This window comes from Telopea speciosissima, chromosome 7 (genome assembly GCF_018873765.1).
Source record: "Telopea speciosissima isolate NSW1024214 ecotype Mountain lineage chromosome 7, Tspe_v1, whole genome shotgun sequence".
Lineage (NCBI taxonomy): Eukaryota > Viridiplantae > Streptophyta > Magnoliopsida > Proteales > Proteaceae > Telopea > Telopea speciosissima.
This window is the reverse complement of record NC_057922.1, coordinates 45,592,879-45,618,108: the sequence shown is the minus strand read 5'-3', so window position 1 is coordinate 45,618,108 and position 25,230 is coordinate 45,592,879. Positions and strand designations below refer to the sequence as shown.

The following is a 25,230-nucleotide window of genomic DNA, read 5'->3' as shown; positions in this document are numbered from 1 at the left end:
GCGGTATTTGCCATAGTTCATAGGCGATTTTGCCACAGTATATAGGCGGTAAGCCACAGTTAGATATTAACTCCAGAATAAAGGCGATTTTCCAAATTATAGGTTAATATCAAAGTTAAGGACCTGCATGGAATGACATTTGTTTAACTGCAGGAAATGTCGCTATTTCCATGTTTATATCCTACAGGGTTCATGTTGATAAATTCATTTATGTTTGTAATGACAGAAAATTGTATGTCGTATGTTTAGGTGTATCTTCTGCTGTCATTCGACATTGATGGATTTTTCAACTGAATTAAAGTAAGAGTAATTAATTAATGTAATGAGATTCTATAGCCACACCAATTTAAAAAACATCTTTATAATTAATGTAGTCCAAGTGAGAGATTGTAAGAATTATGAATTTAATTAATTATTTAGATTGATTGATTAATTGATGAGAATCAAGTTTCACAGACCGATTCGGTTCTCTCCAGTTTAGGGATATACTGACCCGACCCATTGTGGTTTAGGGTTTAGGTTCAGGACAGTATTATATATATACAATGTTTTGGGTCTCATAACCCTTATTCTATTCTTCTCCACTTTACCACAAAAGATAAAGCAAAAAAAGGTCTGATGTGTTGTGGAAGATTCAGAACTAAAGAAGATAAGATCATGAAGAACTACATCGAAATCATCTCTAACATACGAATGATGCATGGTAGACTGAAATTGATTCATATATGATTTTCCCATGTATTGATATATTCTGGTCCTTTGTGTTTTTCAGCCATCCATTCTTTCCAAATAGCCTTATTTTTCTCCATTTAGCACTGTAAGGTCAAATTCCACGCTTTTCTAATTGCTCCAAAGGCTTGCAGCGTCTTCACATCTAGGGCTTTCACTTGAGAATTTTCACTTCGAACTAGGGATTAAATGCCTAATACTTCTAACTTAAATTAAAAGCTCAAAATTGAAATATGGAACTATGGATTTGTACAAAATAAGATAGATATTCCAAGTTACTGGTTTTGAGGATTCTAATGGGTTTGCTTATGACTCACCGATCCATGCTCTTCCATGTGTAATACCCAAGTTTGAGAAGACCTTGGTCCAGTTTGGTCTAGCAAAGTGTTTACGTCGTACCTGTTGATCATGTTGAAAATTTTAAGTAAAATGAATTATAACATTTTACCCAAAAAAAAAATAAAAAAAAGAATCATAAAAAATTACACCAGAAAAAATTTGATTTTGGTTAATTAGTCATCTAATTAATCTTATTCAACCAGGTTTTGGGTGATTCAAATAATTGGTTATAATCAGTCGGTCTATTGCGCAATCTGGTTGAACCAAGAACGATCGATTAATAATGCCTGATGATTCTCCACCATCTCCCTATTCAAAAGATCAAAACACACCTATCACTCAAATTTTCTTCTCTCCCAAGGCATAACACACAAAAAAAAAGAAGTTACAGAGAAAATTAACAAAGAAATTTTATCAGAAGAAAGAAAAATTACATAATCAATATACGGTTTGGTTTGGCCATGAACAACATACTTTCTATGATCTTGATATGCTGCACCATAAGGTGAGAGTGGAAACTGGAAAGAAAGGACTGGGGACTTTGCATTCTTATATAGAGTGGTGTTAAAAATTTAAAATGCTACATGCAACGAGATTTTTATCTGTTCCATTTCTGTCATCCTCCATTTTGCTCTATTCCTCCCTTAGAATGTTGACACCTGTATTGCTTTAAAATCATAGTTAAACTTCATGTTACCAAAAAAAAAACCATAGTTAAGCTTGGGAAAGGAGTCTTTAATTTTGACCGTCGAATTAATATAATACAAGTGTCAACATCCTAAGGCAGAAATGAAGCAAAATGGAGGATGTCAGAAATGGAGCAGATAAAAACCCGTTCTAGAGAGGGGGGGGGGAAGCTATGGCAATTTGGTGAATGTTCGTGAAGTTATTTCGAAGGGGTATGATCGCTTGATGGTGGAATCAGAACATAAAAATATGGGAAAGGAGTTCGTGCACTGTAGATTCCATGCCTCATTCATTCAACAGGGATGTAGGGGCTTTATGGTCAATTTGAATGGGCATAAATGTCCATCTAACAATAATTAATGTAGACCCTACATGCGCTCGGCCGTGCATAAAAACTTCTGCCTAAAAATATTATCTCCTATCTTAGTGTAAAGAAAGCAATACAACCTGGTTCAAGGCAAATATTTTCCACATTCATCCATCCTTAATCCTCTTTCCAGATTCAAACCTGGTTCTTGGACCTGGAATAGTATACGTGCGGTGCTTCCCGTTCTCATAAGCATGGTAAGGTGGCATGTAGGGAATGGCCGTGATATCAATATCTGGAATGCCCTGTGGGTACCGTCTTCATCCTTTACAACACTCAATCAGCTTACCCCATCCCACCCTCATTTTTTAACTGTGTCAGATTTGATGATTAATAGAACTTGGAATACTCCCCTTATTAATTCACTATTCCCCCTCAATATAAGTACAACCATTCTTTCCATTCCCCTATCTCAAGTTTCACATCCGGATCATATTTTCTCCCCCATTTCCAAAACTGGGAACTTAACTACTAAACGGATTGCCTTAACATTAACTTCTCAATCCCTTTCATTGAGTACTACCACCCCGCCCATTTGGATTAAGGCTTGGAAGCTGAAGATCCCACCTAAATTCAAACTGTTTTTATGGAAAGTTCTGCAATCGGGTGTTGCTACTAAATCAGCTTTTCATGGACTGGAACCCACCTTTTACCTGTGCCCATTTTGTGGTACTGCAAGAGAGACAATATGGCATTTGTTTTTGTCCTGTAATTTCACTAAACGTATTTGGGCAGCTGGCCCTTTAGGACTTCGAACTGAATATTTAGTTGGTAATACAATTGTGGATGCTCTCTCAGTAGGCCTTACACACTTGGACAAAGGGGACCAAAACAGAGTCTTGGGTATTATGGCTATCACCTTATACTTCATCTGGACACATAGGAATGCGGTTGTTTTCCAAAATAAACCAGTCAACCCTTTTGCTATCTTAAGCAATGTCCACCGCTGGATTTATGATCTAAAAGAATTGCATGTTGATCAATTTTCACCACCTCAGTCCCCATTAGCTGAATCTGTAAGTCCATCACCTAAGGGTAGTTGAGTTCTCTCCCTTGGTCGGATCTTTTGGGCCTTGGTACAACTGATACTTGTGTTATTCGAAGTGATGGGAGTTACTATCAAAATTCCTCCCTTGGAGGATGGAGTTTTTTAATCTTTGATAACCACCAATTATTTGCTTCGGCTATGGATTATGGTGGTGTAGGGTTAGCCCAAGAAGCGGAGCTATGAGGATTCCAAGCAGGCCTCGAAAAGTCACTTTGATTGGATAGTAAACAAAGTGATTATGTGGACGGACTCCCAACAACTCACTGATTGGCTTACTAACTCTGCAGATTTTCTTTGGCCGTGGGATTTATATGCACTTTCTTTTTGATATCTCCCACACCCTTTCTTCCCAGTCTGTAAAAATTATTAAGAAACACAAGTCTGCTTTGAAGTATGTGGATGTCTTGGCTAAGTATGCTAGAACCAATAGGCTCTCTACGGACTGCTCAGATACTATTGTACAAATATTAGCTAATTAGTAATATACTTTTATGCTTCTCCACCAAAAAAAAAATGAAAGCAATACAACATTAGATGTAAAACCTATTTTGGATGATATTATTTTGGGTTAAATATGCGTACCCCTTAAAATGCATCCAATATTCTTCGTACCCCGCTAAGGTTTTGATAAGTCCACGTATCACCCTGAAATTTTCACGTTCCACCCTTACTTTACCTTCATAAAGCCATTTAAGTCCACACCAAATGTTAAATGCTAAAAATTGATCAAACTACCCTTTCTTTTATCTGTTCTAAAATTTGAAAAATCCTAATTGCCGTGATCTAATTACTAAAATTTGAAAAAACCAAAATGCCCTCATCTTCCCCCAATCATCATCTTCTTTTACATGTCCAATAATACCACCACCAGCACCCACCATTAACATCATCACCACCGTGAAGCCCCACCTCCAGCGGTTTGTTATTCCTTGTCTAGCCGGAATGTCCCTATCTCCCTCGCTTTCATGTCTTCAATGAAACCTGCTTTAACCATTTGTGGAAACCCTAAGCAAGAAGCCACTTTCTTTGGCAGGGTCTGGAAGTTATTCCACGCTTATTTTTCTAATCCGAAGCAATAAATATATTAATCGGGAGAGGAAGGTATCGATTTTATTCTGGAGTTTTCGAATTTTAAGCCTGTGGTGAAATCGCGACTCAAGAGACTCTTCGAGCGACAGTTTCCGAGTGTTTTGAAAATTTCATCGGTCGACAAGCTCGTAGTTGGTGAACCTCAGTACAACAAAGATGGTAGTAACGATTGGGAGCCGAGTTCTGTGTGCTTGGCAAAAATGATACAAAATTTCATTGAAGAGAGTAATGACAAGCAGCCAGCGTCAACTGCACCATGTGGAAGGAATCGCTGCAATTGCTTCAATGGCAACTGTACCGACAGCTCCGACGATGAATTCGACTTCTTCAATGGCTTCGGCGAGTCGGTGGCGGCAGCCTCATCTGGTGAGGCTTGCGAAGTTCTTAAGGTAACTGACGACGATTTACTTGAATAATCATTATTTCTCAGTAGCCAAAAAATCATCATTTTTTTGTTTGAACTGTTCAATAAGTGGGTGGAAGGTGTAAAAGGTTTTCCCCCCCTTTTGCTAATTATAAATTCTTTTGAAATGTGCAGAGCCTGGTTCCTTGTACAAGCACTACGGAGGGGAATCTGTTAGCCGATACAGCAAAAATTGTGGACAAGAACAAAAGCTCTAAGCACAAGGACGAGTGTAGAAAATTCGTCACCGAAGGACTCATAGCTCTTGGCTATGACGCTTCAATCTGCAAATCACGTTGGGAGAAATCTTATTCGTACCCTGCAGGCACTTGGTCCTCTTAATTCGAGTTTTAATCCTATTGATTCAATCCTGTTTCCTTTTTAGGTGGTGAAATCGGTAAAGATGGAGGAGTTGGAGGTGGTGCTGAAGGTGGGGCTTCACGGTGGTGATGATGTTAATGGTGGGTGGTGGTGGTAGTATTGGGAATGTAAAAGAAAGATGATTTGAGGAAGATGAGAGCATTTTGGTCTTTTTAAAATTTAACAATTAGATCAGGGCAAGTAAGTCTTTTCAAATTTTAAAAGAGATAAAAGAAAGGGTAGTTTGATCATTTTTTAGCATTTAACACCTGCTGTTGACTTAAATGGCTTTAGAGTGGTAAAATAGAGATGGTACGTGGACTTGTCAGAACCTTAGGGGGTACGAGGAATATTGGGTGCATTTTAGGGGATATGCATATTAAACCCTATTATTTTTGGACTACTGTTTTTTGGGTGGTACATAACAAGACTGCACCACACGCCAACCAATGAGAATGCACACAATGGCACAAAAGAGAACGAAATTTTTGCCATACATGGGGGCATGGTGGTCATTCCGACTCTTATTGTGCATGGACGTGGCCCATCTGTGTCCCACGCAGAAAACACTACCAAAAATAACACACAAAGCAAATGATTTTTTTTGGGTAGAATAATACAAAGCAAATGATGAAAAATCGATTTAACAGAGTCGAGTTTTCTGCTTCCTTCGTGCGCAACCTGACACGAACCAATATTTTATGGTTTCATCAACTTTTCTGCTCTGATGCACTCCATTGTTCCGTTTTAAGCATTTTCGTCTCTCCCTCCTTGTCTGATCCGTTTTTATTCTTCTCTTCCCGGTTCTTAAACTCTTCTTATCATTAGATTCTGACGCTGGAGAAGAACAAAAACAAAACAAAAGAGGGGGAAAAAATCGTTATTCAATCAGAGAACAGTTGAGCTCTCCTTTGAAAGGGGCCATATGGATCTTTGGTCCCTTCAAGTGAAGAACACCAACGGTGTCCCTTTCTGTTCTAAAGTTTGTTCTTTTTCACACAGAACTTCATGGGTCGAAAGACCCTTTTCTTGCGATATGGGAAAGATTGCATCTTTAAGGGCGGAAGATGGAAGGTTCATGGAGATTAGGATTAAGAAATTTAAGGCTTCTCTGTGTCGATCTTTGGTCGTAAGAGCCATGGGAAAGAAGAATCATCAGAACCCATCTTCCTCTGGTAAGAGTTGCTTAGTTTTTTGCGTATAAAATATCTCAAAATTTTCTTATGTTTTTGCTAATTTCAGCTTTTGGGGCCGTTCAATGATGTCGGATTGTAAGGATTTATTTGCTGAATTTATATTTCTGAATCACAGAAGCTTAAAATTATTCAACTTCCCTCCCCCCCCCCACAATTTCCGACACTTTCTATGACTTTATATTTCTTCATTGCAATTAAAAATCTCGAAGTAGCCCTAGAAAAAGTATATTTTTCTCTTATGTTTTATGTAATCTTTTTGAATTAGACCTGTGATCGTAACCCTTTTTTTTTTTTTTTTAATGGGGGGGGGGGGTGGTGTTGTGCTTGTAGGGATGTAGCTTCCTTTACCTGATTTGATCCTGTTTGAATGATTTGAATTTGAAGAGATGAGTTTCAATATATTAGGCATTTGGAACTTGCCTGTTATGTATTTTTACTGTTTGAACTCTTAACTGTAGAGACCAGTGTTTTAGGCATTAGCTTACGGGTACCAAACTAGTGTTTCTATAACCCTTTTCTTTCAATCGTTGATGTCCTTCAGTATAGTACTTTAGAAATATTTTGTTTTAGGTGCCCACTTTCTACTCCAAAAGCTGGCTGCAAACTTTTGAAATCCTTAAAATTTTGTCACGGGTGTGTAATTCTATAAAATTTCAACTTGCCTGTTAGTTTCAATTAAGGTTTGTTTTAATCAGTTTGAGCTGGTGTGGGGAGATTTTTGGGACAATTAAAATTTTTTGGAAGACTATTCTTGACCCTTTTAGACCAAATGACAACTGGAATGCAAGTCAAATATCAAGTTTCAAACCTAATAGACTGGTGCGTCTTTTAATCTGTAATTTATTTTATTCGCTAAGGTATCTGCGTTTTAGTGAATGTATTACTCATCAAGATATCATAAATCATGATACAATTTTATCGTCTTCTGGCACTCAACATCAAGTAATAGGTAGGATTTTTTTCATTCCTGAATTAGTGCAGTATGTTCACAGCATGCAGCATGTTTTATGTGCTTGATTTCTATGTCATTTTACCAAGGGTTTTGCTTTCAACTCTGCGTGCTTGGAAGATGACTAGACAATAGGATTGTTTGATAGTTGTGTTGGGAAGCAACTAGGGCTGGGCTTATATTCATTCTACAAAACCCAACATAATAATTCGAGTTTCATAATCTTAAATTGCATTTAACTAGGTTCCTGTTTCAGCTTATAAGTCCACAACTGTACATCTATTCCTTGCTTTAATTTGATTGTGGAAAGTGATAAATGACTAAAAAATTAAAAAGGAAAATTGCACATGCTTATCCATGTAAGCGTGACGCAACTTCCCTTGAGTTGAATATTAACAATCTGAGTAAGAAATATATTATTTTAAGCTTGAGGAACTCTTGTATCAAGTAGTGGTTTAAAAAAATAGTGGATTGGACTGGTATTTTGGAACTAAAGATGGTGGAATGATAAGGCTTAGGCATGTAAGTGAAGATGGATTTTGAATTTGATTTCTGAGATAATGGAGGAAGAAAATAGAAATTCATAGAGAATTAGAAAGGAAGAAAAAGAAATAAGGAGGAAGAAGAATTACTGTAGAATGAGAGTGGGCCCTGGTGTAATGGTAAGGTTGCTCTACCTGGTGCTCGTGGGTTTGAACATGGAAACAGCCTCCCCACAAAAAATGGGGGTAACGCTGAGTACATATGCCCCTCCCAGACCCTGCAGTAGCGGGAGCCTCGTGCACTGGGTACGCCCTTTTAAGAATTACTGTAGAATCTCTATAAGAGGCCTATAGAGATCTTCCCTTGCAGAAACGCATGAGCAAGAAAACCTCTGAATATCATTAACTATCCTAAAAGCATTGTTTATGGTAGTAATAGATAAGGGCCATGACGGCAATAGAGCTTGAAACCCAAGTCTTAGGGAAGTTTGGTTTAAAATTTCAGAATCGGGTAAAGGATCGGTTTCTAAAACAGTTTGGAATCAGAGGGTATTGTCCTAGCCTTGGTAGGACTTGACCAGAAGTCAACCAGACTCAGTTTAACTCAGTATTCTAGGAATCAGGGTTTATCAGAATCGGCATCAATCGATTCCGAGTTGAATCAGCCGATTCTTATACTATTTCTAAATCTATGTAGTGAAGAGACTAGAATTTGAAAGAACTAAACTCCTACTCTAGCATTTAAATAATGTTTAGAAATGATGTTGACTTGATGTAAATACAATCTAAACACCCAAATATGGGCTGCACAAAATGAAGTCAAATGAAACATTACTTTAAATGCCATGAAAAGTTAACGGGTGAAATTACCAAAGTACCTGCAACTCTGGGAGGCATAGCAATTCAAAAAAGGGTTATTTGTGGTTATCCTTAGGAGGCAGCACTCTAGGTGATTGGGGGGGGGGGGTAGGTAGGAACAACTCTAAAACCCTCCCAGATAGGATCCCAAGACAAAACCCCCACTCCTATAGAACCCGAAAATTGACTGAAAACTCAAACATCTCAGAATAACACCAAACTTTAGGAAACAATAGTTAATAGAAAGGATAAGAACCCATCAGAAGATGAGAATGATCCGATGAGCGGTTTGGGAGTAATTTTGGTACCAGTGATCTCATGGGCCTAGATCTCAGGAACAGTAAAACTCAAATTAATTTCAATCCACCCAATGGATTGGTCTGAAATTCGAGACAGACCTCAAGTTCAATGGTTTAAATTAACGCCCTATGGTTCCAATACAAACCAATGGCTGGATTAAAAATAATTTTGAAAAACCAAATTCTGAAATAGAGAAAACTGAGAAAAGAGAGATTTTTAAGTCTCTCACAAACAAGAAATCAGAAGGGCCCCAAACTGTGATCGAGAGCGAGGCTATATTGTCCTAAAGTTGCAGGTGAAACAGGGCAAGGGATAGGGTTTTATAGGATGAACAAGGTTGGCTGAAACTGGGAAAAAAACAGAGCATGTGATTGAATGATAAAACAGAAATTTAAACCCTGATCTGATCTGACCTGTGAACTGAGATATGATGTTGGAAGTAGGATCAACTAATCTAATGGAATCTGGAACCAAAAAACACCCATCAGCAGCAGCTATCAAACTGATCACAAAACAGTATGTAGATGGTGGCAAATAGAGGAAGAAGAAGGGGAAAACCTATCTCAGGTCTAAGGGTCTCTTACCCACGGTATCACAAAGTTCTCTTTCAGCAAGGCAGCTCAAACTTTATTAATCAAAATCGTCCAAAAGGGTTAGCAGCCTTACATTGCTTAAATACATTGAAATCAATACTCCTAATCAAACTAGGAAAACTAAAATATACTCCCACTATGAATAGGAGTGCATACAACTTAGCTGAAAATAAAAACAACTATTCCCATACTTCTACTAGGAATGAAAGTAAAGCTAATAAGCTACTATTGAGCTTAATCCCGTATGCCTATCTTCTACCCACGTTTTAGGTCCATTAAAGTGACCCATTACAAAGCAAACACATAGAACAAAGGCCCAATACAGACATATGGGCCCTCTAGGTTACTTATCTGCATCACTAGGGGGTGGCAGCATCTGTGTGGTCTACAGAATTCCCACACTTCTCTTGTTTGAAGGCTGGTGCCTCCCCCCCCCCCCCCCCTGTTCCAGTTATAGTAAGTGTTTCTGATGGCCCAACACAAATGAGAAGAATGGAGGAACAACTGGGCCTTGTCCAGAGATCCAAATAGAGAAAATGGAATAAGATGGGAAGAAGAAAATGGGTTGTATTTTTTCTTAATTAGGGATCAGCTGTAACAAATACAAGTTGGATCAGTATTCATGGAATATTTTTACCTTCCCTTTGAGGTGGTGGGGTGGATGTCAAATTGGAAATAATGGCGATGTATTTCACATGACCACTTAACCAAGTCATATGATCACTAATTACATAAAAATAAAATTAAGTATGGAATCCCTTATGGAACCTAATTACCCATATTTTAGGCCCATAAAAGTGACCTATTACATGGAAAACCCATGGGATCAAAGGCCCAACATGTTTATGACCTAACCCTAGACTTATTCTGATGCAAATTCATCATCAAATAGGGTTTGTTTCAATGGGAATAAGTGTAGGGTTGGGATATATATATGTTGGGCCTTTGATCCCATGGGTTTCTAATGTAATAGGCCACTTTTATGGGCCTAAAATATGGGTATATAGGTTGCATACGGGATTAGCCAAATACTTAGTTTATTTTTATGTTTTTTAATTGAACCGGTTCAAATTGGTTGCATCCAATTGGTTCAATTTAAGTGATCATGTGACAACTTAAGTGATCATGTGATGTAAGTTGGGCTGGATTAGGACTTTATAAGTCCAGCCATGTTTTAAGTCTATTTCTTTTAGTATTTTAGTTTCCTAGTTGGTTTAGGTTACCTAATAGCTTAGGGATAAGGTTAAGCCATTCATTTTTAGTGTCTAAGTCTATTTTTGAGTCTTCTATATAAGTTTGTAAGGGAGGCCAGCATTATAGACGAATTTGATTAATAAAAACTCAGCTTTATGCTTGCTGCCTTTGCTCCATCGTGAGTGTGCCTTGTGAGTAATATCAAGGTTGCCTTGTGAGTAATATCAAGGTGAAGGGATTGGTGGATCTCCAATCGACTCCTTGCATTGTGAAGATCGGGAGGGCTGCTACATATTTCCTTGCATCTTGTAGATCAGGAGACCCCATTGTTCATCTTCAAAGTTGCTACCATTGAAGATCTCTGCAAATCCAGTAAGTTTCAATCTGAGATTTGATTTCAAACCTTCTTCTTCTAATCTGTCCAGCCATTCCCCTTCATTAGACCTGGTCCAAACTCCCCTCCATCCATCAAACCCTAACCTCCATTAAAACCCTAAATCCAATTCTGCCCTAAATTGCAGAATTTTAAAACCTTCCCAAACCCTAACTTCTTTATACCAAAATAACGCCCTAGACCTGCCCATTAATACCCTATAAACCTCTTTCCTAAAATCTGCCCCTAAACCCTAGATCTTACGAACAGTCCATTTTCATAAGGCATCCTACCCAAAACCCTAGAATTCCAACCTCAACCAAATTTGATCCAACTTATACCATTAGACTCATAAAATTCTGCACATCATTACCAAATAAAACCCTAAGTTGAAACCCTAACCATAACCCTAATTCTGCCCTAATTAGCCTAAGCTGTCCTAATCGGCCAGCCTTGTTAAGAGATCCTATTACCCTGGTTCCTAGTGGGATTACTCCTACCTAGGACTACATTAAATTGGTATCAAAGCTATGGCGGAGGGAAGCTCCAACCAAGCCTTGAAAGACCCACCTCCCTTCGTTTTCAAGACCCAAGTTCGTCTACCCAATGGGAGCACAGCCATCTTAGTTGTTGATGAGAGGAGATGTAACAACATTATTTCACAATCCGTGGTGGATATGTTGTCCCAATCAGGAGAGATTTGCATCGAGCCTACAGGGAAAGTCTGTGTTGAATTTGGGTGTTCTTCATATCATGATGGTGCTTGGTGTAAGCCGGTACCATCTCCAAGGAGCTTTATTGCAGGAGGTTGCAATTGGTTGGACGAGCGACAAGGTTGGATTGAACCGGAAAACAACTTGTGTGTCCTACCTGATCGACAACGTCTATACCATTTGTTTACTCTAAAAGGATTACAACCAAAGGTGACCACATCGACTGTACAGCCACAAGGACTACCGAACATGTCAACTCAAATGCAAGTGACATCGACTGTGTTTGAAGTTTCACCTATGGCAGATGCACCAACAAAAGATTCTACTAAAGCGGTTTGTGTTGAAGAGATTCAAGAACCTATAGCTAAAGAAATTCAAGAATATCAAACTGCACCAGTAGTTGAGATCATGGTTGAGAAGCTCGGCCATCAAATTGATGTGGAGGTCCAACACACAATGGTAGAAGAAACTACTGAAGAGGGCAAAGTAGACAAGGCTGAGGATATGGAAGATGAAGTGGTGATTGACAACACTCCACAAGATATCATCGACATCCAAGATGTTGTTCTTGAAGAGGTCGAGCACATAGAGTTTGTTATGCCACTATGGTTCTTTGAAGAGAACGCTCCACGCATTGAAGACTTTATCCCCAATGTTCCCGCTTCACCGAAATTCTGTTTGGGGATGGTCAAAGCTGCTGATCACATGTTGATTCCCCCTCATCATTACAAAATTCGAGGATGAATTTTTTCTAGTTGGGGAGAGTTGATGCAGATTCATCATCAAATAGGGTTTGTTTCAATGGGAATAAGTGTAGGGTTGGGATATATATATGTTGGGCCTTTGATCCCATGGGTTTCTAATGTAATAGGCCACTTTTATGGGCCTAAAATATGGGTATATAGGTTGCATACGGGATTAGCCCAATACTTAGTTTATTTTTATGTTTTTTAATTGAACCGGTTCAAATTGGTTGCATCCAATTGGTTCAATTTAAGTGATCATGTGACTTGGTTAAGTGATCATGTGACAACTTAAGTGGTCATGTGATGTAAGTTGGGCTAGATTAGGACTTTATAAGTCCAGCCATGTTTTGAGTCTATTTCTTTTAGTATTTTAGTTTCCTAGTTGGTTTAAGTTACCTAATAGCTTAGGGATAAGGTTAGGCCATTCATTTTTAGTGTCTAAGTCTATTTTTGAGTCTTCTATATAAGTTTGTAAGGGAGGCCAGCATTATAGACGAATTTGATTAATAAAAACTCAGCTTTATGCTTGCTGCCTTTGCTCCATCGTGAGTGTGCCTTGTGAGTAATATCAAGGTTGCCTTGTGAGTAATATCAAGGTGAAGGGATTGGTGGATCTCCAATCGACTCTTTGCATTGTGAAGATCGGGAGGGCTGCTACTTATTTCCTTGCATCTTATAGATCAGGAGACCCCATTGTTCATCTTCAAAGTTGCTACCATTGAAGATCTCTGCAAATCCAGTAAGTTTCAATCTGAGATTTGATTTCAAACCTTCTTCTTCTAATCTGTCCAGCCATTCCCCTTCATTAGACCTGGTCCAAACTCCCCTCCATCCATCAAACCCTAACCTCCATTAAAACCCTAAATCCAATTCTGCCCTAAATTGCAGAATTTTAAAACCTTCCCAAACCCTAACTTCTTTATACCAAAATAACCCCCTAGACCTGCCCATTAATACCCGATAAACCTCTTTCCTAAAATCTACCCCTAAACCCTAGATCTTACGAACAGTCCATTTTCATAAGGCATCCTACCCAAAACCCTAGAATTCCAACCTCAACCAAATTTGATCCAACTTATACCATTAGACTCATAAAATTCTGCACATCATTTCCAAATAAAACCCTAAGTCGAAACCCTAACCATAACCCTAATTCTGCCCTAATTAGCCTAAGCTGTCCCAATCGGCCAGCCTTGTTAAGAGATCCTATTACCCTGGTTCCTAGTGGGATTACTCCTACCTAGGACTACATTATATTCCCATCAAAATAAGCCTCTTTTGGTGATGTATCTGTATCAAATGGACCTGTTTTGGGCCTTCTTTTGGATTGCATATGAGCTTCATTCTTTTATTTTCCCCCTTTTCTTTTACTTTTTCTACCACCTTTTTTATTTTTTTAATACTTGGCTCCAGCTTTTGTCATCTTCTGACCCATTTTGCTGGATGGCCTAGTGACCCTCATTCGAGCTGTCTTTCTACAAGTACTAGTTAAAAGCTTGGGATTTTAGCCATAACGAGTCAGTCAGGACCAAAAGAGGTGTTATTTCTGGAATACCGCTTGATTTATAGCCTTTTCTTGCTTGCATGTTTTCTTTTGGGTTCTAGAGAAGCCACCAGTTACATGTTATACCAGTATTACTGATGCAAACTAGGGTTCAATAACCCTGATTATAGGTCACTATGGGCCCACCAAAGAAAAAATTACTCATTTGAAAGGATCATTGGCAATCTCGTAATTTCTGGAGCAATTTAGAACCAGTGAGAGTAAATTAATTTAACGGGGGACAAAACAGGAATTAACTCAAAGGAAAAAGGACAATTCTGGAAAGTTATATGAATATGGATTTAAAATGAAACAAAATTCCAGAATCAGGCGCTTATTGTAATATCAAGTAATAGGGGCTTAAATGTAAATAGAAGAATTAAGCTTGTTCTTTAACCTTTGATAAAAACAAGACAGCGATAACCCAACCTGCTATCGTGTGAAAAAACTCACTCTGTAGGACCCTAAGTGATCCAAATTTATATACAGAATTGTAACGTCTATGCCTCTCAGGATTGACCAACAGATCTAAAGGTTAAATATTAAAGTAGTAATATTCCTTGCAAACAGGTTCTGGTGGTAGTTAAGGAACCAGAACTGAAGTTCAATGTGAATCTCACATCAGAAAAGGAAGTTTGATTTGAAACTCGACGGCTTGGATTTCCTATGGAGGGGCAACTTATACCCAGAATCTTCGGGCAAAAGGAGCTGATTTGATGGAAATCAATCTAACCAAGGTGTGCTGCAAGCAAGGAACTAAAACTCGGAACTCGACCAGGTTTCGACCTTGGAAAAAACCGAGTTGACTCGAGATCTCACGAGATCTCGGTTGAGTTGGTGTATTTTTTTTTCCAATTCGAAGGCTGGTTTTGGTGGGTTTTAGATCTGGTTTGGGTCTGAAACTTGGTACTCAGCCTATTTTAGGCCATTTAAATACAATGACACTCTCAGATTTTGCAAAAACAAAGTCCAAATAGGAGTTTCACTGAAGGTTGACTTTTTTTCCTTTTCGAATTTGATTTTTTAACTATTTTTATTGGATTCAAATAGGGGGTATTTGCTTATTTATGAATAATATCTTAAGTAAATGAAATACAAAAACATTTACTTAAATGATATTAGGCATAAATAAGTGTGTATACCAAGGTTTGCATAGATAGGTGTCTGTATATCTAAATGACAGTCTCAGTAGAACTCGACAAAGAACTCACCAGTTCTGTCGAGTTTTGGTACTTTTATAAGGTAAAATGGGTCGAAATCTGGGTCGGGCCGAGATCTCGACTCGACCGAGATTTCGACCGACATATTGCACTTTTTTAACTCGCAGGCTATCTCTTCTCGACCTTGGGAAAAACCGAGATCTCGTCAGTTTTAGTTCCGTGTCTGCAAGTACCACCCAGGAACAAAGTATTGGAAAAAAAAACTCAAGAACTGAAACCAGGAAAGTACTAGAAAGGCGAACCGAAAAGGGGGGAAGAAGAAGTTGTACCTGAGGGGAGACACAGGATTGGATCGATGAAGGAAGGGGAAAGGAACAGTATGACCAGCAGTCAACCTATAGCAGCAGGTAGCAGACTCAAATCTTCAATCATTCTCCAAATTCCAAAATCTATCCCATCAATGGGTAATTAAAAGTTCTTTTAAGACTCCAAAGACAAACATAGCAACTAACCAGAAATAGAAACTGTAGTAAACTAGGTAACTAAATAACAACTGTTAAGATATGTACCATGATGGGAGTGTCCCTATCGTGGTTTTCTTTATTACTTTATGTCTGGTTGTTAGTAGGAGTTAGGAGTTAGTCAGTTGTTCTCCTGAGTAAATTTTCCTACTCTAACTATATGTAGAGTTGTAGTACTTTTAAGTCTTTGGTTGTTAGTAGGAGTTGGGAGTTAGTCGTTAGTTGTTTTCCTGAGTAAGTTTTCAAATTCTAACTATATGTAGAGTTGTAATGTAACTCAGTTTACCACGATAAGGACACTCCCCCTATTGTGTTACATATCTTAACAACAACCAAATCTCCTATGCATACACAACTTCCCTAAAATAAAATAAGATTGCAAAAATTACAAGATAATCTAAATCCCCTAAATAATCCTATGGGTAACTAAATCAATTACATTATATGTTAAAATCATCTGATATCCAAGTAGATGTTATTCCGTATTAATTTTTTCAAAAATTTCTTGGTAACCCAACTTTGTCTTTGATTAAGAAACTTCTTCTGTTTGCTTAAGCATTATAACAAGGGCTTAATTCATTTTCCCATGCTATTAATGGAATTTTTTTTTTCTCGTTTCGATTTCTTTTTCCTGCACTCTTTGAGTATTTAGTGTGAGCACTTGTGTTATGTGGGTGTGTGTGTGCGAGCATGTGCACATGATCTATGATAAGGTCCATAACATACAGTAGTTGTAAATCCTGGGGGTAATTTCTATTACAGGAAATGGTGATCAATCCATTCCAGAAAGAGATGGTTCCAAAGGGAAGAATCCTGCTTCTGACAAAGTCATTTCGGATTGGAGAACAGTCAGAGCAAATCTTGTTGCACGGGAGCAGGTAAACTATCGCTTTTCCAATTCAAATTGAGATTACTCTTTCTTCCTGCTTAGAACAACACTAGATTCATCTAAGTTTCAGTTGAAATATAAAGATGAAATAAATCTCAACAGTGATGAGGTGTAGGAAAGTTCTCATTTTTAGTGGTTACTAAGTAGAGTTCCATTATGATGCATGCAATCTGCTGGTACTTGCAGCTGCCTGTTTGAAGCTGAGGTAAGCAGGTTATATATGTTTCACTGCCGGTATTAGTACCTTTTATCCAAACAATTTGTAAAAATCCTGAAAATTCTCAGTTGAAGCTCATGTTGGAACATGATTGTGACCCTATAGAGATGGAATGGTGGAATAAGATTCATGTAGACAACTCCGATATACTGGGCTAAGGCTTTTCCGTCTTTATCTCTTTCCTTTTATTTTACCCTTTATGGAAGGGGGAGGAGGAGGGGTGATGCGGGGCATCCACCAGCCAATAGGCCAGCATGCCTATTCCCCAAAAGCCACTTGCGCAGGCCCAAGTCCAAGACCAGAACCACTGCCTAGCCTGGCCTGGTTCAGATCCAGCCCTCAGTCAAATTGTGGACTCCTGGAACAGTTAAATTCTGGCAGATTCTTTTGTCTTTTCATATTCCAAGGCAGCATTAGTGCCTCCCGTTATTAGTCTTGTTTGTAGTTCCTATGTCTTGGGAACAGTTTTCAATATCTTGGGGTTAGTTTTTAAATTTAGGAATTATTTTTTATGTATTGGTTTTGGTTTCTAGGTGTTGGGAATTCCATTTAGCCTGGGCATTACATCAGTCCTTTTAATTCAATTTTTATTTACTCAAGGGACTATTAAGTCTCCTTCTCCCCTACATATATAGAATTCGTGGGAGGCTGTTTCCAGCATCTAGAAATTAAAAAAAGAAAAAAAAACTCCTCTTGTTGAGAACTACTTGTGACAACATCAAGTGAGCTTAAGTGAGACTCCTACAGTGCGATCAAGGTGGGACTCCTTCGATCGTGACCTTGGTTGGACTCCGATGGTTGGAAACTAGTGGGACTCTAGAATGTCACATATCTATCTTCATCTACAACTTGTCTATTTATCTTCATTCTCTTCCAGATTCGATCTTGGCTTGCTTACCCATTTGGGTCTGCATCAAGGGGAGTGGCAAGGCTTAGTTGAATAACGATCAAGGATTTAAGTTTCGTTGTTTGGTATCGTATCAGAAGGGTGATTTTAAGAGATCTATCGTGCATATCGGAGAGACGCAAGATACGCATGGAAATGGTCAAGAAACATATGGGTGTGCTTAGGAGTTAGGATACATATAAAATACAGTTTTAAAGCATACAAACACCTTATTATGCAATATGTAAATATATATCAGCTTTGTGCAAGGATTTGAGTCGTTTTTTACCTAATCTAGTGATGAACAAAAAAAGGAAAGAACTAGTCAAGGAAAGGAGCTTGAGTTCGAGGATAAACGACAATGAGGCAGTGCTTGAAAATCCTTAAGAAGGAAGGCCAACAAGTCGAACTTTCTGGTGTGGAAGACAACGTTAAAGACTAAAGAAGATAGAAATGAAGAAGTTGAAGCAGTGGCAGAAGATGAGGCCTAGAGTGAGGAAGAATTCAAGAACACTCCATATGAAGTCGTGACTGTTCTTGGAGGCAATAGAGTTTATGATTCTACCTCCTTTCTTCAATGAGAAGACTCCACAAGTTGCAAATATTTTTTTTTTGGTTTGTGAGCAAGTGGAGTTCTGTTATGGGCTGAAGATGGACACAATGTTAATTCCTTAGAGCCCGTTTGGTAACACTTCTGTTCCAGAACAGGTGTTTTTTACTTTTATCATTTTTTTCTGTTTCTATGCTGGAAACATGTTTTTGGGCTCTAAAATGGTGTTTGGTAAACTTGTTCCAGAAACATTTTTAGAACAAAAAAACAACACAATTCCGTTTGGTAAAACTTGTTCTAGAACACTTGTAACCAAATTAATGAATTATTACAAAAATGTCATTACTTGACTAAACTTACATAAAATTAAGATGAAAACATCCACCATGATCATATATGAATATCCAAAAAGGATCTTTGTGGATTCGAACCACCATTCCCTTAGAACATGCTTGAGACACGCTCATGTTCCAAGTGCTCTACCAATTTGAGCTAAAGACCCAATAGGTAGAGTTTGTAGGAGAGTACAGGTATGACATTGGGGGTGCAAATTACTGAGATAAGTAAAGAGGTGAGAGGGAGAATTTAACGAAAAATAATTGGAGATGAAAACTGCATCAGATCTAAATTGGTTACATGTGATTCTCAAGGGTTTGATAAATTATGCACCAAAATCATCTAAAAAATAAAGTAGGCCCTAAAGAGAGAGTGACATGAAAGAATGATTTCAATATAGAGGTTTCTTCCATATTCCATTGGCTACTCCTCAAGGCTTTGGCAATAAACACAAGCAACAACTTAAGGAAACAATAAAGTTCTCTTCTAACATCTATGTAAATGGTAAGAAGTGCTTGGAGCCTAATCCTCAAGTAAGTTTCTTAATTTAATGGTCTATTATGCAATCATTAACTTGACATTTACAACTAGAAATGGTCCATTGAAATATGAATAAATCTGCAAGTACTTATGGGGGAAGTTCTCATAAGCAATAGAATTTACTTCTTGTTTCATACATCTCATCTCAATATAAAATTTTATTTTGTACAGATGAACATATGAAGAGAAAAGAGAAAACTAATCTCTACATACAATTGAGACAAAAAGAAAACTGATCTCCTTGTTCAGAGCAGATGAAATTAAATGGAACAATAGTATCAAACAATTGAGTAATGGGTGGAGAAAGAACCAGATTTAGGAATCAGCAGAAGCTTTGGAGATCACTGCAGTTTCCATCGCTGTTCTCTTGGCAATGGCGTACTTATAGGCTAGCAACAATTACTTGGGAAATCTTAGGATATTCAATATAACATTCTGGCCATCAAGATAGATCTTCTTAGTGAGTTCCCAACCCAAGGCATTTACACTATGAGGATCTGTGAGGACACAATGATTTTCATCATACTTATTATACAAAGAACTCTCCTTTGGATGTATTTCATAGCCTATATACTTAAGGCCAAGCACAATTGCAGGTTCACCACAGTAAGTATTTGCAGCCCAGTCTGTGCCAAGAGGGATAATTTGGATGAATACAGTGCCAGGCCTCATAAACAGAAGATGTGTTAGAGCAGCACCATGGACACCAATCATGGCATCACTAGAATTAAGAACCTGATAAATCATCGCCAGCTCTGTTGTGGGTTTTGGTAGCAAGATTTCAACTTCGAAACCAATTTCTTCAGCAGATTTCACCAATGCAGCTTCATTGGTTAACACCCTTGTTCCTTTTCTAGATATGATAACACCCTTGTAACCAATTTAGATCTCACACACTCACACCCACCCACCCCTTGCTGCCCCTACACCCACTCACCCACCCCTAGCTGCCTCTACACACGCTCACCCACCCCTTTCATATAATACGATGCATCAGACTGAAAAAAAATTATTTAACCATCCCAAGTGAAAACCAAATCATCAAACTAGAAATTAAACCATACAAAACCAAATGCAGCGTACAACCCAAACGAATCCCAATTACCAAACTCTAGAAATCAAAGATATGGCCTTCAAGCTACTGAATCGTATTAAGACCCACCAAAGCCATTCTTGACTTTCTATATATAATACAAATAGCAACAATCTGGAAATACCATAGCTGTCTATAACCTATGAAGATTGGAGATCCATAAAGAGTCTAAACAAAGTACGCCTATCTACTACAATATTGTCATGGATTATTATTAGATTCCATTCTCAGAAATGGTTTTGGTCTGAGAAGACAAAGGCCATGAAGCTTGGATCGGTGGTCTGAGAAGACAAAGGCCATGACAGTATACACTTCTATCAGAGAAGGGGTTGTTTGACAAATATGAGGTCGCAGAGAGGGGTTTACCTGTGAAGCTTGGATTGGTGCAGAATTTGTGACTCGAACTTGGATCATTGGGAAAAGCCACACAATCTTACTTGGATTTTTAGGGTTTCTGCAAAAAACAGAATACAAGGCTTATATAAATGTAACACAAGAAGAAGAAGAAAAGAAGAAGAAAAGAAGCAACTTAGCTATCCATAAAAAAAGAAGAGAAGAAGCAGAGCAGAGGAAGAAGAGAAGAAGCAACTTACCTATCCAACAGATCTAGGGTTTAGTTGGAGAAGATGCTGTCGCAAGGAACCAGTGGCTCGGTGGAGAAGACAATGGAGATAGGGAGTCTCTTGTTGAAGGAGTCCTTCGCTGGTGTCCAAGAATTATCGGGCACATATTCTCTATTTTGTTTCAATTGAAGTGTTTCAAAACTGAAGAAACAAGGTAAACCTTGTTTCGTAATTTTGTGTTTTACTTTTTTTTTTTACCCGGTTTGTTTCAGTAGCACATAAAAACAGACCGGTGGACCCAAACGGTAGATTCCGTTTTTTTGTGCCAGTAGCACAGAAAAGCACCAAAAACGTGAAACAAAAGCGTTACCAAACGGGCTCTTAGACTCTGCAAAATTTGTGGTCTGAGTTTTTTCTAGCTGGGGAGAGTTGAGACAGAATTCCAGCCATTTCAGCAGAAGAAAGAGAAGAAAAAAATTGTTATAACTGGCTGTGACATCACAGTTGTCACAATCTACATGGTAGCCAGTTTGCCATAATGGCAGGCACCGTGACACCACCATGACAGCCACTTAGCTGTGACATGACAGCCAGTGGCTACTGTTCATACCAGGTTCAGTTTGGAGTTTATTTTCTTGTTTTTCTTATTATATTGTAATAGTTGGGCTGGATTAAGATACTATGAATCCAGACCTATTTTTTGTTAGTTTCCTTAAGTTTCTATTTCCGTAGTTTTTATTTTTCAAAGTTTCTATTTCTTAGAGTATGAGAATGTAAAGGGCTACGGCCCTACCAACAATTTTGGTGAATGAAAGGAGCTTTTTCTGTTTGGGTCTGTTGATTTCAGGCTTACTCTTGTGAGATTCAAGAGTGTTACTTCTATGGATTCATAAGTGGACTGTTGTGGACTCAGTAGTTGTTCGTGGTGGATTCCAGGTTACAGTTTTGGTGTGATTCCTGCTCCTACAGATCAGGTGGATTCCTGATCACATCTTCTCTTCTATCTATTCTTCTTCTCCTTCACATATCAGGTAAATTCTGGACTTTTCTTTTCCTGAGCATGCTAGTTTCCCTAATCTCTTTGATTCTGTTTTGCTAAATCAATCCCTGTTATAATAGTTAGCTTTCCTCCATGCTATTCTTCAGTTTTCTCTTATGATTTCCTGTTTCTAATTCTGATTCAGTTTCAGTTTCTAATTCTTAGTTTCTTCATCGATTTCTGAAATCCTTCAACTCTACTTCCTAAAATCTGAGTTACTAATTCTGGTTTCTATTTTCTGTCTGGGTTTTGGTAACCTCCTAAAGTGGGATTCTTTCCTATCTCTAAATCTGGTTGTTGATTACTGTCCAACTAGGATGGTTTGTTCTCCATACCTAATAGACCATTCAGCGAGATATTCTGGTTCCTCTGATTTTGTTTTGAATCATCTACTGGGTTTTCTCCTAAGAATTTTGGTCCCATCCCTGCAATTTTGGTTTTAAATGAGGTTTATAAACCCTAATATTGAGGTGACTGAGGAAACCCCATTATGCAGGATTGCCATTTGATTTGGCCCCTTTCTCATTCCTTGGCTGTGTCAACTGTATGGAATTCCATGTATTGGACTTTCCCCTTTGCTCTTGTAGTTTTGAGTATTAAAAATTCCTTGAAAAGATGAAGAGAAAAATTGAGTTGGGAAAGAGCATCTCATTACCTGGTCTTGTTGAAGTTAACCCGTGGGATTCCACAAACTGTAGTGTAGCGAACAGCAACTGTGTTGCTATTTATATTGCTGTAAAATAGAGTTATGAATGATTGATGGCATTTGAAAAGTTGTGGTTCAAATAATGTAATGGCCTCCTCCAAAAGAAATATGCAGGTATTTTATTTGATTGAGCTGAGTATAATTACTTGATGCTTGAATTAGTACCTACAAGATGAAATGAAATTTACGCTTGAAATTCTTCTCTAGGTGCATAATATAGATACTGAAGCTGCTGGCCAAGAAGCAGGTTCCCAGGACTCCAAACCGCTTGGCTCAAAATGGGCCCATCCTATTCTTGTTCCAGAGACAGGTTGTGTACTTGTTGCCACTGAGAAGCTTGATGGTGTTCACACTTTCGAAAGAACTGTGGTTCTTCTCCTCAGATCTGGAACCAGATCCCCATACGAGGGGCCCTTCGGAGTCATCATAAACCGTCCACTTAACAAGAGGATCAAGCACATGAAGTCCTCAAATCTGGATCTAGCAACCACTTTTGCAGATTGTTCTTTGCATATTGGTGGACCACTGGAGGCAAGTATGTTCTTGTTGAGGACAGAAGAGAATTCCCAACTTCCAGGGTTTGAGCAGGTGATACCAGGCCTATGTTTTGGTGCTAGAAATAGTTTGGATGAAGCTGCAGGGCTTGTGAAGAAAGGGATGCTTAATCCCAAGGACTTCAGATTCTTCGTTGGATATGCAGGGTGGCAGTTTGATCAATTGAGGGAGGAAATTGAATCAGATTATTGGTATGTTGCTGCCTGTAGTGCAAATTTGATTTTTGATAATACACCAGATTCATCTGAAGGTCTGTGGGAGGAAATTTTGCAGCTAATGGGTGGTCACTACTCAGAGCTGAGCCAGAAACCTAAGCAAGATAGTCAATGAAGATGTCTTTGAACCCCAATGTACATAAGTACAGTAAACTAATTGAGTAATTAGATCTAATATATTTTCACCATTCATCTGTCCGGTTATGCAAAATTTTTTTTGGGTACTACTGTTATACAATTCAAGGGTCGTAGAAGTTGCCTTTGTTATACTGGTTCAAATGATTGTTTTCACCCCATCTCTCCCTCCCCCTTTTTTTTTTGCGGGGGAAAGAAGAAGGTTTGTGATTGAAATAAAAACAATTTTTTATGCAAAAAAAAAAAAGATAAGTACATACATCAGCAGATAACTTCTCCTTCCTAGCCATAGTTGCTCTCTTTGTGAGCAATGTATAGTCTTCCTGAATTTTTTTTTTCAATGTCTAGTAATAGATTAAAAACTTCCCATGGCCATCCTGGAGAATCCTGAACCAGCATGTCCACCAACTGTTTACAATCCATCCAAACTGATACGGTTATCCATCCTTCCGCTTCCGCTCATTGCATCCCTTGTAATAACCCCGGAATTTCCGATTGTGTTGACCCTGCAAAACCACCATTGTTCGTAGAAACCAACACAAATTGAGAGTAATTAACTTTGATGCCCAATCCGTTGCATCTGTTAAAGGCTCATAGCTACCAACACATATAAGAAAATGTTCTTCCCCTTCCAACAATCTCTGGTAATCCTCATAGGTGTGCTTCGCAGCAACAGTGGTTGCATCAGTAGCTGTTAGCACGGATTGAGAGTCAGCAGGAATAGATCATTAGACCATTAATAAATCAGTTTAACAATATACCTAGTAAGGATTGGGTTTAGTATGCCTATGGGGCCATATAAAATAAAAGGATATAGCAAGGATAAATAATAAGCTTCTCTTCTCAAATCTCGATAGAGCGGAATTGAAGAAAAAGTAGATAATTGACTCAAAAATAGTAGTAAAAAGGGTATCTGTCCTTAAACCCAGCAGCCTGCAAGCAAGGATTCGCTTAGTAAAACTTCAGGATAGGAACAAGTGTCAAGCAGTCTCATTCTCCTTTGAACAAAGACAGCAAGTAGGATCAATATTTAGAAAAGGAACTTAATTTATTACTACTACTAATCCCATTATCTAAAACTTTTCAGAAGAATAAAATAAATTTGAGATGGATTTGTAAATTCTAGACAAACTCCACACATTCCTTCCCAAACAGTGAGACACATACTCTAATCTATTGACATAATAATCTAGCAACAATCTTAGTGTTAAAACACCTGTTTTACTTGAGGACATATCTAGACATCTTGATTAGAACTACTAATAGCTATTTTACATATAGCCTGTACAACATCAGAAGAGAGTAGGGATTGTAAAACATTAACATTCCAATTACCATGACTCATAAGATCACTAACAACTGATAACAAGAATTACACCGAAAATAACATGAAATACTAAAAAACCAAGTATGGACGGAATCCAAGGGTCATTTCAAATACTTGTATGCCTTCCTGAAACAATTCTCTAGCATACCATTTTTTTGAGAAGGGATAAAACACTAACAACATTATTCTAGATTATAGATCCCCGCTTAGCTAATGTGGATGCATGAAACAAGTTATATGAGTGAAAATATTACCTTTAAGCAATTGAATGACGTGTCATAATCCACGGCGGGTCCCACATGTCACAATACTGTTCACTTTGGCTAAGGTTCGTCACACGGCTTTAAAATACATCATATCATGTGAAGGTTGGCCACCATTTATATGGACATTCCATGGTCCAGGCACAACCAATGTGGGACTAAATTCCGTAGCACAACATCCACGCTTTGGAATCATACCAACAACATTCCCCACACCTTGGCTTTGATACCAATGACTGAAATATTGGATGATTTTAGGACTCCAC

The 25,230-nt window shown here is 38.2% G+C and overlaps 2 protein-coding genes across 2 annotated transcripts; both read left to right on the top strand.

Annotated features, from left to right (window-relative positions):
- The first annotated feature begins 4,135 nt into the window (after window positions 1–4,135).
- LOC122668623 lies at window positions 4,136–5,004 on the top strand. Its single transcript, XM_043865162.1, has 3 exons — window positions 4,136–4,204; window positions 4,307–4,648; window positions 4,798–5,004. Exons 1-3 carry the CDS (start codon window positions 4,136–4,138, stop codon window positions 5,002–5,004), a joined length of 618 nt encoding a protein of 205 aa, XP_043721097.1.
- An 897-nt stretch (window positions 5,005–5,901) lies between these two features.
- On the top strand, window positions 5,902–23,426 carry LOC122666919 (UPF0301 protein CCA_00630-like). The gene is made up of 3 exons (XM_043863031.1): window positions 5,902–6,197; window positions 16,413–16,528; window positions 22,677–23,426. Exons 1-3 carry the CDS (start codon window positions 5,948–5,950, stop codon window positions 23,352–23,354), a joined length of 1,044 nt encoding a protein of 347 aa, XP_043718966.1. The 5' UTR covers window positions 5,902–5,947; the 3' UTR covers window positions 23,355–23,426.
- The last annotated feature ends 1,804 nt before the right edge of the window (window positions 23,427–25,230 follow it).

What these genes read in the sequence shown, in the direction of transcription:
- LOC122668623 (XM_043865162.1), top strand. Translation starts at nt 4,136, where the DNA reads ATGTCTTCAATGAAACCTGCTTTAACCATTTGTGGAAACCCTAAGCAA. An exon ending in AAGCCACTTTCTTTGGCAGG is followed by an intron (nt 4,205 to 4,306) that starts GTCTGGAAGTTA and finishes TCGAATTTTAAG; the next exon opens with CCTGTGGTGAAATCGCGACT. An exon ending in AGGCTTGCGAAGTTCTTAAG is followed by an intron (nt 4,649 to 4,797) that starts GTAACTGACGAC and finishes TGAAATGTGCAG; the next exon opens with AGCCTGGTTCCTTGTACAAG.
- LOC122666919 (XM_043863031.1), top strand. Translation starts at nt 5,948, where the DNA reads ATGGATCTTTGGTCCCTTCAAGTGAAGAACACCAACGGTGTCCCTTTC. An exon ending in TCAGAACCCATCTTCCTCTG is followed by an intron (nt 6,198 to 16,412) that starts GTAAGAGTTGCT and finishes TTTCTATTACAG; the next exon opens with GAAATGGTGATCAATCCATT. An exon ending in ATCTTGTTGCACGGGAGCAG is followed by an intron (nt 16,529 to 22,676) that starts GTAAACTATCGC and finishes ATTCTTCTCTAG; the next exon opens with GTGCATAATATAGATACTGA.